The 13,133-nt window shown below is 60.5% G+C and overlaps 1 protein-coding gene across 1 annotated transcript in view; it reads left to right on the top strand.

Moving 5' to 3' along the window:
• FIBCD1 (fibrinogen C domain containing 1) overlaps window positions 1-11,207 on the top strand; it is a 40,526-nt gene extending 29,319 nt beyond the window's left edge. Inside the window, exons 5-7 of the mRNA XM_032257617.1 lie at window positions 829-925; window positions 6,391-6,570; window positions 7,149-11,207. Coding sequence (XP_032113508.1) covers window positions 829-925; window positions 6,391-6,570; window positions 7,149-7,408 — 537 coding nt within the window. The 3' untranslated portion in view covers window positions 7,409-11,207. The remainder of the gene's footprint in view (window positions 1-828; window positions 926-6,390; window positions 6,571-7,148) is intronic.
• Window positions 11,208-13,133: the final 1,926 nt, after the last annotated feature.

Below are 13,133 nucleotides of genomic sequence, written 5' to 3'. Positions count from 1 at the left end.
GGGGGGGGGATGGAGTTCCACTCTTACTAAGGCTGGAGTGCAATGGCGCGAACTTGGCTTACCACAACCTCCGCCTCCCGGGTTCAAGCAATTCTCTTGCTTCAGCCTCCCGAGTAGCTGGGACTACAGGCGCGCGCCACCATGCCCAGCTAATTTTTGTATTTTTAGTAGAGACAGGGTTTCACCATGTTGACCAGGATGGTCTCTATCTCTTGACCTCGTGATCCACCTGCCTCGGCCTCCCAAAGTGCTGGGATTACAGGCATGAGCCACCGTGCCCGGCCCACACCCCCCCCTTTTTTTTAAGAGAGTCTTGCTCTGTCGTGCAGCCTGGAGTACAGTGGCGTGATCATAGCTCACTGCAGCCTCAGCCTCCGGGGCTCAAGGGATCCTCCTGCCTCAACCTCTCAAGTAGCTGGGATTATAAGTGCCCGGTGCCACACCTGGCGTCTTTTAAAAAATTTTTTATAGAGACGGGTCCCATCATATTGTTTTGAACTCTTGTGCTCAAGCAATGCTCCTGCCTCAGCCTCCCAAATTGCTGGGATTCCAGGTGTGAGCCACTGCGCCTGGCCTGGAATTCCTTCCTGCGGAGCCGTTTCGGGGACCTGTGGCCATTTGGTCAATCCCACCTTGAGCTCTGGAGCCCCTGCTGTGTTCTAGGCTCGGGGCCAGGGGCTGTGGCAGGAAGTGGGAGGCTGGGCCCCTGCCCTCCCGAGGGAGCTGGTCGGGAGCAGGGTGAGGGGAGTCTCGGGCGGGATGGGCTCACTTGGGCTGTGAGTCCTGGGATGGTCAGGGCCAACGCTCTATCCCCATCTTCCTTTGCAGGTGTTTCAGCGCAGAGAGGATGGCTCTGTTAACTTCTTCCGGGGCTGGGACGCATACCGAGAAGGCTTCGGCAGGCTGACCGGGGAGCACTGGCTAGGTGAGCCCCACCCCAGCCCCAGTGGGCCTCTGCCCCATGCCTTCTGGACATAGCTGGGTCCCAGCTGCTCCCTGGATGGGTTTGGGCTGGGTTTTCCTGGCCTCAGCATGTCTGAGCCAGCTCACAGGTGTCCTGCGTGAAGGTGACAGGCATTCAGAAGGAATGAGGCCAGACAGTGCCAAGGAAAGTGATCAGCGTGGGTGGGCTCCATGTACACGGCTCATAAAGGCGGAGGCGGAGGGTCCCACACACCCTTGGAGGCCGGTTCCTGCTGGGGTCACTGGGATCTGCTGGCTGTCCTGAGTCAGGCGAGCTTGGGCAGATGCTCATCAGCGTGCCAGGCCCAGTGCCAGGCCCAGGGAGGCTAGAGTAGGCCCCGATATCGCCCTGCCCTAGGGTGCCAGGGACACCCAGCATGTAACTCCCAGGAGCGGCCAGTGGTGCTCCCAGCCAGGGTTCCTGCTGGGGCCTGCGGCACCCCCACGCCTTCCTACTGCTGGACACTGCCCCTACCTGGCACGAAGTAGGGGCTCAGAAGGTTCTGACGGATTATTTACCTTCAAATTCACTCAGTATTTTATTTTTTTTTTGAGATGGAGTTTTTGCTCTTGTCGCCCAGGCTGGAGTGCAATGGCGTGATCTCTGCTCACTGCAACCTCCGCCTCCTGGGTTCAAGCGATTCTCCTGCCTCAGCCTCCCGAGTAGCTGGGATTGCAAGCATGTGCCACCATGCCTGGCTAATTCTGTATTTTTGGTAGAGATTTCGCCATGTTGGTCAGGTTGGTCTCGAACTCCCAACCTCAGGTGATCCACCCGCCTCGGCCTCCCACAGTGCTGGGATGACAGGCGTGAGCCGTGGTGCTGGGCCTTCACTGAGTATTTTTAAATTTTTGAAATTTCCTTAAAATTTCACTATCTAAACAAAACATTCTAGACAAAACTTCATAGTTGTCAACACGAAATATCATTTATCTTAGCAAAATATCCTAAAAGAATCACAAGGTTGAGGTCCTATCTACTTACATATTTGGGAGGTGGCTGTGTCTTGAAGTAAGGCGTGTTTTTCTGGCTGTTCTTGAGATACGATTTACATACGGCCAAGTTCCCCCTTTGGAAGCACGTGACCCCGTGGTTTTTAGTATATTCAGCATTGTGCAACCATCACCACTAGGTCCAGAGCATGTTCTTCACTCCAGAAAGAAGCCCTGTGCTCCGGGACATCACTCCCTTGCATGTTTTGAATGTACGTGGAACACAAAGGCGCTAGGGGCCATGTGCCCTGGTGTCATCTGGGCAGCCTCGCATGCCCCATGGTGTCCTCCTGCACTTATGCCCCCAGGGTGTGGACATCCATGGAGTCCCCCAGTCCGGGGCAGAGCTGAGCGGGGCCTTGGGTGGGAGGGAGAGGGTGAGATGGACGAGGACATCCATGGAGCTCCCCTGTGCGGGCCAGAGCTGAGGGGTCCCTGGGCCAGAAGGGAGAGGGTGAGAAAGGTGTGGGCCGGTGTGGCTGGCAGGAAGCACCACCTGGGAGGCTGAGTGGAGTCTGGACACCAGCCGGGGTCACGAGGGCCCCAGGCCTGTAAGAACAGTCAGTGACACCCCTGGGAGATGGGGGCAGGGACCCGAGAGGCAGGGCCGTTCCTCTGTGTGCATAGAGGCCCCTGGCAAGACCCACCACCCACGCCTGCCCCCTCCTCACCCGGGCCCACAAGGGCAGGGCCCTCTCCCACCTGCCTGCTGAGCCCTGTTACCGAGGGATGCTGACAGCAGGGAAGGTCACACTCCGAGTGGACTTCATGCCCACACCCCACGCTGACCACCTACCCACTGAGCGCCCAGCTACACGTTTCCCATGGACCGATCGCCCCCGAAACCTCAGCTCACCTAAGTGGGGGCCCTGCTGTCATCCCCTCCTTTTAGAGATGAGGAAGTTGAGGTTCAGGAAAGGGAGGTCCCTGGTCACTAGTGTGCGTGTGTTGGGGTGTGGGGAGCCCCAGCAGAGTCCACACGCTGGCGCCCAACCAAGCTTGCCTCATCCCCTGAACCTGGCGGATGGAAGGAGGGGAGATGGGGAGACCCTGCCTGAGGCCCCTCCAGCCCCTCCAGGTGGGGGTAAAGATAAGGACAAGGCGGCAGGGCTGGGGCATGCCCGCGCCACCACCCACCCCCTGGAGCAGCGATGGTGCCCGTGCTCGTGGTATCTTAATTGAAATCTATCAGTAGCCGCAGACGGTGCTTGAGGAAGCATTTAAGCAGGTCCTGATTCCAGCATCCTGCAGATGAGCCCTGACAGGAATGTCAAAGGCACCGGCCCCTCCTCTGCCTCGCCAACCTCCCCATCCCTTCCATTGAGTGCTTTGTCTTTTCATATTGAGTCATGGGAGCTCTTTATATATTAAGGCTGTCGATCATTTGTCCAATACACATTACAGGTATTAACTCCTGGCCATTTGTCTTTAGTTTTTTTCTTTTTTGGGGTTCATATTGTTACTTATTTCCTAGAAATTTAAGATGTTCATGCAGTCAGTTGTGTCACGCTTTTCTTCCTGTCTTTCTGCGTTTTAGCCCCTGGTTTCCTTTCCTTCCTAGTTTCATTTTTTTAAAAGTCTTCTGTATTTTTTCTTCTGTTTTCCTTTTTCTTTTTTTGAGACAGACTCTTGCTTTGTCACCTAGGCTGGAGTGCAGTGACGTTATCTCAGCTCACTGCAACCTCCACCTCCCACGTTCAAGCGATTTTCCTGCCTCAGCCTCCTGAGTAGCTGGGACTACAGGTGCCCACCACTATGCCCGGGTAATTTTTGTATTTTTAGTAGAGACGGGTTTCACCATATTGGTCAGGCTGGTCTTGAACTCCTGACTTTGTGATCCGCCCGCCTCGGCCTCCCAAGGTGCTGAGAATACAGGCGTGAGCCACCTTGCCCGGCCTTTTCTTCTGTTTTTCTAGTATTGTTTTAGGTTGAGAGCTTTAGTCCAGCTGGAAGTCCACTGGGACGGCCATGTGAGGTTTAGGGTCTTAGTGATTTCCTGTCTGTTTCAAGCCGTCAGCTCTGTCTCTTGCTCTCTGCGATTTAAGCTGGTGAAGGAGTTGGATCTTGGGTTGCCGTCCAGGGGCCCAGGGAATCTGGGAAGAACAGCTAACATGGCTGGGGGCAGTCCTGGAAGGCTGGGGAGAGCTGGGGAGAGCTGGGGAGAGCTGGGGAGAGCTGGGAGAGCTGGGGAGAACTGGGGAGAGCTGGGGAGAGCTGGGGAGAGCTGGGGAGAACTGGGGAGAGCTGGGAGAGCTGGGGAGAGCTGGGGAGAGCTGGGAGAGCTGGGGAGAGCTGGGGAGAGCTGGGGGAGCTGGGGAGAGCTGGGAGAGCTGGGGGGAGCTGGGGGGAGCTGGGGAGAGCGGGGGAGAGCTGGGAGAGCTGGGGAGAGCTGGGAGAGCTGGGGAGAGCTGGGGAGAGCTGAGGGAGCTGGGAGAGCTGGGGGAGCTGGGAGAGCTGGAGAAAGCCAGAGAGCAAAGGCAGGGAGGCGAGGGAGGGAGGAGGCGGCACAGACTGGAAGATAGGCGGAGAGGAGCCCAGGCCCTGGGTCCCCACCTGCCCCTCCCTCGGGCATCCTGCAAAGCAGCCCCCAGGACACCATGAAGTGTCACTCAACCCAGAGGAGTGGCTCATGGTGGCCTTTGGGTAACAGTGGCCATTTAGTGGTGGGAAAAGGAATCTTCCAGCATCCCAACGGGACGGCCTCCCTCTCACCCTATTCCTGCATCATCTGATTCGTTCTGAGTCAGGTCTGGATAGCAGCAGGGTGTCTGGACCCTTCTGCCTGGGTTCACATCCCAGCAATGCCACTCACCAGCTGCGTGACCCGGGCCAGTTCCCTAACCTCCCTGGGCCTCATTTTCCTCCCCTATAAAACGGGGTAATAGGCACTCCTTCCCCGGGGCCTCGGGAAGCAGCATCAGCACCTGGATCAAGTGTGCACGGGCCGGCCTGCCAGAAGAGCGGCCCAGGGATTCTGTAATTAAATTGGACTCACTCTAATTCCACTGGGTCCGCTCATCTGCGTAAGGCGCTGAGAGCATTGCTCGCCCCCTCGAGTGCGTCCAGGTGGCGGCTGCTGTCATGACTCCCTCCCTTCTGCCCTTTCGTGTGTGACGCTCTCCTGGCTCCTCACATCAGCCCTGCGAGAGCTGAGCCAAGTCGGGGCCCAGAGCCCGAGAGCGACTCCACCGTGGGAGCAGCAGAGAGGCAGGGAGGGAGGTGGGGACCAGGGCGAGACCCTCTGTGCCCTGGCAGGTACTTGGGGAAGAACAAGGCTAATGGGTCAACTTTGCTGTGACCCCTCCACAGCGGCTTCTCGGGTCCCTGGGCCTGGTGGTTGGGACCAAAGTCTTCTGTCCGGGCGGGCGGGATGGGGGAGGATCCCTGCAGCCTCCAGCCGGCACACACTGTCCCCGGGCTGGACCCCGGGCAGGCGGGGAGGCGTGGAGCTGTGGAGAAGCAGGCAGGAGGGAGAAGCGGATGAGAGGTCTCTCGCTACGGCTAACTTGTAAATCATTTCATTAAATGCCCTCTTAATCAAGAGATAATCACACCAGCAGGGAAGCACCTTGAGTGTCTAAGCGCATGTGTGTGTGTGTGTGTGTGGTGGGGGAGGCCTGGCGTGAGACCCCGGGGATGGGCAGGGCAGAGCTGAGCTGGGGCTGGACAGTAGGAGGGAGAGAGTGGGATGGGGGCCCAGAGCCGGCCCGGGGCAACAGATGAGGGCGCCGCCTCCTGCCTCCTATCCACTAAGCCAGCTCTGGGTGAGCACCCTTCTGTTGGGCCCCACCCCCGGCGCTGGGGTCAGCAGTGGCTAGGTTGGACACACGGCTCTCATGGGGCTTCCTCACTGGTGGGGAAACTGACAAGACAGGCAGCCAGGACCCTGAAAGATAAATACTGATGGGGCACATGGGTTGGCAGAGGAGGTCCTCAACACCGACGGGAGGTCCAGCAGCCTTCCTGAAACGAACAGAAGGTAACCAAGCGAGGAAGAGTAGGGACAGCATCCCTGGTGGAGGGAACAGCATGTGCAAAGGTCCAGAGGCCAGGTTTAGGAAAACACAAACACCAGATCCTGGATCGCGTCTGGCTCTGGCTGGAGTCTGGCTGGAGTCCAGGTAAGGGGTGCTGTCGCCCACACCTCCTTCTGCCTCCTGCAGTCTTCCCGCCAGCTCAGAGGCCCAGCGTTTGGAAAGCATCACAGCTCCACACAAAGAGAACAGAGAAAACCAGACACGCAAACCCTCCTCAAGGGCTTGCCGAGCACAGGCCTGCAGGAAGAAGGAAGCAGCCCAGGGCTGAGTGCCTGCATTTGGTGGTTGTCGCTTTCTGCCACCAACTGCATGAGCTCGTCTGTCATTCATCACTTCCCCCTGAGGAGTCACTTCCGATGCCCCTCAGCCTCTCCCACCATTTTCTCCCTGACTTCAGGGCTCAAGAGGATCCACGCCCTGACCACACAGGCCGCCTACGAGCTGCACGTGGACTTGGGGGACTTTGACAACGGCACGGCCTACGCCCGCTACGGGAGCTTCGGTGTGGGCTTGTTCTCTGTAGACCCTGAGGATGACGGGTACCCACTCACCGTGGCTGACTATTCCGGCACTGCAGGTGAGGCTCCAGCTGCGGCAGGGATGGGGAAGGGGGGCGGCCTGTGGACGAAAGACGGAGGAGGTCCTGCCCGGTCACACCCTTCGGCCCTCTGGGGTCAGGGTCAAGGCTACATGCCTCCCCCTCCAAGTCCTACTTGGTCCTCACCCCTCCCTGCAAGGAGAAGTCAGCAGAGCCTGGACAGTTTTCCCACTTTGCAGATGAAGAAACTGAGCCCAGAGCCAGGAATCAGGAGACCCAGGGTTTGCGTCTGCTGGGTCTCTAAAGTGTGGCTGGACCACCCCGGGTTGGGTTTCCCCTCTCAGGCAGAGGAAGGGGAGGCAGCAGAGGGGAGAGTGGAAAAGCCAAGGGAGGGATAGAGACCCCATAGACCCAGGGGCAGCCCCAGGCATGCCTGAGGAGGGGCCACGTGCAAGCAGCTTGGATGCACCCGGGTGTGGAGGGGCAGGTGTGTGTGAGAGCGCGTGCGCACGTGTATGCACTCACGTCCAGGTTCACGTGCAGTGTCGCGGTGTCCGCTCACACGTGGTAGACCCGAGGACGTACCCGTGCCCACACGCGTGTGCACCCCTGCGCAGGTGACTCCCTCCTGAAGCACAGCGGCATGAGGTTCACCACCAAGGACCGTGACGGCGACCACTCAGAGAACAACTGCGCTGCCTTCTACCGTGGGGCCTGGTGGTACCGCAACTGCCACACATCCAATCTCAACGGGCAGTACCTGCGCGGGGCGCATGCCTCCTATGCTGACGGCGTGGAGTGGTCCTCCTGGACCGGCTGGCAGTACTCACTCAAGTTCTCCGAGATGAAGATCCGGCCGGTCCGGGAGGACCGCTAGACCGGTGCACCCTTTCCTTGGCCCCACTGGTTCCCCATCGCCCCATCCCCGTCCTCACCTCACTCCTTCGTGAACGTTCTCCACCCACCTGTGCCTGGTGGACCCAATCTCCAGGAGGGAGGGGCCGGGCCATCCCTGACACGAAGCCCCCTGGGCGGGTGAAGTCACACACACCTCAGCGCCCCCACCTTCTCCATTCGGCAGCTAACTGGTCTCTTGCCTCTGCTGATGGGGACTGACAAATTTGACGACCCCAACTCCTACTTTCCCCCACTGTGGCTCCTGCGCTGTCTGCTGTCCCCAGGCCACGATGGTGGAGTCTGCCCCACGCCCTGGCTCCAGCAGATGCCCCTGGCAGCCCTCTGCTCTGCCCACCCAAACACTGGGCATCATGGGGACAGAGAGCCAGGGGCAGACAGCACCCCTGGAGCCCTCCTAGCAGATCATGAAGGAACGTCAGGCCTCTCCGAGGTCAGGTCTGAGGCCAGTGTCCTCCAGCCCTCCTGATGCCAACCCCACCCCCATTTCCCTAGTGCCTGGAGAACCCACCTCTCCCCCAAGGGCTCCAGCCTGGCTGTGGCCACAACCCACCATACCCTGAGGCCAGGCTGGGGAGCTGCTGTGGGCGGGGACCCACACCCCAAGGCTGAGGCCAGTTCCCTGGGGGCCACCCACCTTTTGCCCCTGCAGGACTGGGATCTCCAGTCCCCTTACCTGCCGTGCCCACCAGCTGCTGTCTGTCTCATATGAGGCCCAACCCAGCTCCCAGCCATCCTCCTACCCCGGGCAGCGAGCCCTATCCCATTTTCCCTGCCTCTGGAAGGTGGGCGGGGCCTGCACATCGTGCTGGATGTGCCAATGGGAGCTCTTGGTTTTCTGGGCTGGGGCCAAGGCAGGGCTGGGATGGGGCTTGTGCCACCCCCACCCCCAATTTCCCAGGGACTCAAGGGTCCTGAGGCCCCCCCGGAGGGCCTCGGGGGCAATGATCCTCTCCCTGAGGCCACTGCCTCCATGGGGAGGCCAACCCCTGCCGGTGACTGGCCACTGCCACCCGGACCCAGGCCCAGCAAGTGGTCAAGGGGTACGGTCGGCCTCACCCAGCAAATGGGGCAGGGAGGGGGGAACTCGGGCACCAGACCAGGCACCACCTGGTCAGTTTCTTATTGAATCCTCCCAGCACCCCGCACGCTGTCACCCCTGCTTGTGTGTGCACACGGAGGTGAGACCTGCAGACTCCCAGGACCAGCAGCTGCAAGGGCAGAGGGTTGGAGCCCAGTCCTCTGCTGTCTGCTCAGCAGCCCCGGACCCATGTGCACTTGCGTCAGGTGAAGGGCAGGTTTTCCAAGGCCCCGAAAGGTCTGGAGTCAGCCTGGGGGATCTGCCCAGCAGCCCCTCCTCGGGCAGGAGGGGAGGTGGCTTCCTCCAAGGGACACCCCATGGCAGGTGCCTGGGGGGTGTGGGGTTCCGTTCTCCCTTCCCCTCCCTCCGAAGTTTGTGCTTAAAAAACAATAAATCCAACTTGGCACCACTAGGGGGGTGGCAGGAGAGGCTGTGTGACCTGGCCATGCATTCCAGCGCCACCGGGTCACCCGCATACACAGATGTCTGCCGCGCTTTCCTCTCATGGGCCCGACCTGCCCTGCATACGGGACAGGACCTGGTCCCTGCCCTCTGCAGGTGCAGCCAAGAATCAGGCAACGGCAGCCCAGTGTGGCCGGGGTGGTAGATGGAGCAGCCCAGGTGCGGGGCCAGGAGGGGCAAGATTTGGGCAAAATGACCACAGGAGAGTCCAAGGGAAGTCCTCCGTCTGCTCCTCTCCCCACCCTCTAGAAGCCAAGGGAGCCCACCCAGACCGCCTGGGCTGCCAGGGCATGTTGTCACACCACAGGGGCTGGGTGGGACCCGAGTCTCATCCTGGGAGCCCCCCACCGACAGGCCCCGGGCGGGAGCTGCCAGCCTGTCCGTGCCAGGTGCTGCTTAGAAAGTGCCAAGCGCTTTCTGATGTGTCATCAAACAAACTCCCGGTGAGTGTGAAGTTAATGGACTCGCAGCTGTGTGGGCGCAGCAGGAGGCGCTGGGGCCCTTGTGCCAGGCCTTGGCTGCGGAACAGACACACCCCGGCTGGAGCCTGGCGAGGGGTTGGGGGGCAGGTGGAGGTCGTTTTGGGAGCCTGTGGTCCAGACCTGGGCAGCATCTGTCTTCCATGGCCGGCTGTACTGGAGATGTCTGTCCCTTCTAGAGCCCCATTACTGCCCGGTTCCAGTACCAGCCCCTGGGTGAGAGCATGCAGCCCCACCAAGCACCGGCTGAATGGGCACAGCCTGGCATGGTTGAGAGAGCCCAGGCCAGTGCTCCGCCCTCACCCTCCCTGGGGACATCTTCAAAGGCTGGCACTGGGGAAAAACGGTCTGTCCACACCTGCTCTGGGCCACGGCCTCTCGCCCTAGCCCTGCAGAGCCTGCAGTCTGATACCAGTGCCAATGGCTGGAGACAGAAGGATGGGACTGCTGCGAGAGCCCTGGGCCAGGGACAGCTCGAGACCTGAGGGCTGAGTGACCAGGCCAAGGGTAGCCTGTGCACAGGGTCGCTGGGGACCCACAGAACCCAAACCCTGTCCCCCAGGGCCCGATTTGAGGGTGAATGGCCGTGGCCCTCCATCCCACAAGGCCGCCTGACCGAACCTCTTCCTGCTTCTCTGCTTGAGACTAAGCTGAGTGGGAGGGGACTCTCCGTGGCCACACGGGGACCTGGAGGCGGTGCGCCTGTGCGTCACCCCTCCACATGCACGGTAGGGTCTACGGATCAGCCAGTGGCCTTCCTCCATTCTCCTAAACTTTGCACACATCTCGGAGAGTTACACCAAAGGCCACCCAGCTGGCTGCCTGAGCTCCTGGGTCCAGAGGATGGAAGGACCCTTGGTTTCCATGGTTGTGACCTCAGTACATTCGGCTGGAGATAAGAACAGAGCAGCTGCAACTGAAGTGGTTTTGTGATACTTGTCTTTGGGATAGAAGCTGTATCGCCAGCACCCAGCTCCTCCTTGTTCCCTTACCCTTCCTGCCACCGGTCCTCATCCACACAGGACTCTGGCTGGCCTGGCTGGGGCCAGCGCCCCGGAAGCTGGGAGCCAGGGTCTCTGGAGGCCCTCTCACCCAGGGGCGCATCTGAGCAGGCAGAGATTTGGAGGATTCTTGAACCATCTTGAACCACGAGGACGCTGGCTCCAGGCAGGAGAAGGAAGAGGGGAGTTGCCGTTTGTCTGTGTGAGATGGGGGACAGGGGACAAGAAGAAGGCTCGTGGCCAGCGCCAGACCCCTGTCCTGTGACTTCAGGAGCAACACATCTGCAGGAGAATCCAGCAGGGGACACACCGAACCCAGAAAGAACAAGGAGATGGGACAGTAAGCTTTGGTCTCAGCGGACCGGCCTTCCTGGGGCCTCCATTTCTTCATCTGCTTTCAGAGACAAGTGTGTCCCCAAACTGTGTGGCCCCAGCAGCCGGCAGGACTTGGCAAACCCAGAGGGCTGAGGTCGGGCCTCGGTGGGATTTGGGAGGAGTGGGGGCGGGGAGCTCTGGCCCAAGGCTGGCCATGCTGGTCCCCGCTGCGCTACCAGCTATGTCTGAGTTGAGCCACACAGCGCCGGCCGGGGCGTGGGGGTACCAGGGCTGCGGAAGGAGCTCGGGGGGGCCAGCACAGCAGCCCGCGGAGGAAGCCTGGTATGGGAGCGTCACTAGGCCAGGCTGTGGGCACTTGGTGTCTGTGCATTCTGTCTTCAATAAAGTCTCGTGGTGACCCAGCTCCAGTCTCTGCCTCCGACCCAACTCCACGCCTCATGTCAGAGCAGGTGTGGGTCAGACACCCACGTGTTCCAGGACCGCCTCTCGCTCTGTCTCGTTCTGTCACCCGGGCTGGCGTGCCGGCACCATCGTGGCCCACTGCAGCCTTCAGCTCCTAGGCTTAAGCAGTCCTCCCTCCTCAGCCTCCTGAGTGGCGGAGACACGGCCGAGCACTACCACACCCAGCAATTTTTTTTAACTTTTTGTAGAGACGGAGTCTTGCTCTGTTGCCCAGGCTGGTTTTGAACTCCTGGGTTCAAGCCACGCTTCCACCTTGGTCTCCCAAGTTGCTGGGATTGCAGGCGTGAGCCACCACACCCGGCCACCATTTTTATTAAGGCAGTCGAAAGGCATTTCCCAGAAAGCTTTGGACCCACTGGGGCTGCTCAGGACCCTCTGACTGGGCCAGCTCTGGGCTTTGCAAGATGGCCTAGTCAGTCAGACTTGGGGCCCACCTCCCGCACAAGCTGCGCCCACTGGGGTGGGTCCTGGTGCCCCCGGGGGGCCTGCTCCGCCTCCGCATCTCTCCCGGGTCCCCAGGGTGACACACTGTCTCGTGGGTCCCTCCTGTGGCTGGGGCTGGAGTTCCAAGGAACTGAAACGCTTTATTAAGAACAAACAGTCCCCAGTGGCTATTTATTCATAAAACCAATTTGAGGCTTATGGATAAAACAAGCCCCTGAGTTTATTTAGTCAAATCCAATATTTATTGAGTACCTGTGTTAGAGGCGCCACACGGGGCCACTAGAAAGAGCAGCAGTGGCCCTGCCCTGCGCTCAGCCTCTGCCCTGCACCTGTGGGGAGCGGGCAGCCAGGGGAGTCTCACACCCACCCTGCGGCTGGAGGTTTCCAGGTCCGGGTTCACAGTCTTCCCTCCACTGTGGACTTTCACTCAGCCAGCATAGTTCCCGCTGCTCTGACAGCTTTAGGGGGTAGAGGTGGGGGGTAGAGGTGGGGGGGGTAGAGGTGGGGGCAGAGGTGGAGGGTGCAGAAGAGGGAGGAGCAGAAGTGAGGGGCAGAGGTGGGAGGGCAGATGCGGGGGGTAGAGGGAGACAGGTGGGGGTAGAGGGAGACAGAGATAGGGGTAGAAGAGGGAGGGGCAGAGGTGGAGGGGGAGAGGAGGGAGGGGCAGAGGGGGAGGGGGAGAGGAGGGAGGGGCAGAGGTGGGGGGAGAAGAAGGAGGAGCAGAGGTGGGGAGTAGAGGTGGAGTGGGAGAGGAGGGGCAGAGGTGGGGGGACAGAAGAGGGGGGCAGAAGTGGAGATGCCTGGGGATGGGACTCCTGACCCAGGCTGCAGGAGTCACAGATCATGGCCACCTGCCTCCCCACGGGCCACACCCACCCCAGGTGCGGGCGCGCCCAACACCACCCCTTTCCCGCCACCACTAGACCAGCCTTCGGTGGCTCCTGGAAATGTTCAGGGACTCAGTCACAGAGGTCCTCAAACAAGGGCTGCATTTACGCCAGAAACCGCCCAGCAGCACGGGAAGCAGCTTCCCGGGGCAGGCGGGGGTCGGCCAGCAGCCCTGGGGACCTGGGCCTAGATGGGGACCGCCACCCTGACCTCTCCCCAGCAGCAGCAGTGAACACCGCCTGAGTGCACACAGTGCTACCTGACAACCCCACGCCACGACACGGGCACTGCTGTCGTCCACAGCCAGGCGGAGAATTGGAAGGTCAGTCGGGTGGAGGCTGGCTGTGGCTGAGCCAGTCACGGAACCCAGTTTGGGGGTGACATGTGGCCAAAGGGGGCTGGGAGGGAGGGGTCTGTGAGCCGGGCCAGGGCCGGGGCTTAGCACAGCCAGGCGTTGTCACCTCAGTCCCAGCCTCCTCGCTTTGAGAATCCCGGGTAGGGGCTGCTGGTCAGCTTGGCCGTGCTGGGACCTGG

Source organism: Sapajus apella, unplaced genomic scaffold (assembly GCF_009761245.1).
Source record: "Sapajus apella isolate SASKATOON/1434 unplaced genomic scaffold, GSC_monkey_1.0 scaffold97, whole genome shotgun sequence".
Taxonomy (NCBI): Eukaryota; Metazoa; Chordata; class Mammalia; order Primates; family Cebidae; genus Sapajus; species Sapajus apella.
The sequence above is the reverse complement of the archived record's forward strand: the minus strand, read 5'-3'. Positions and strand labels throughout refer to the sequence as shown.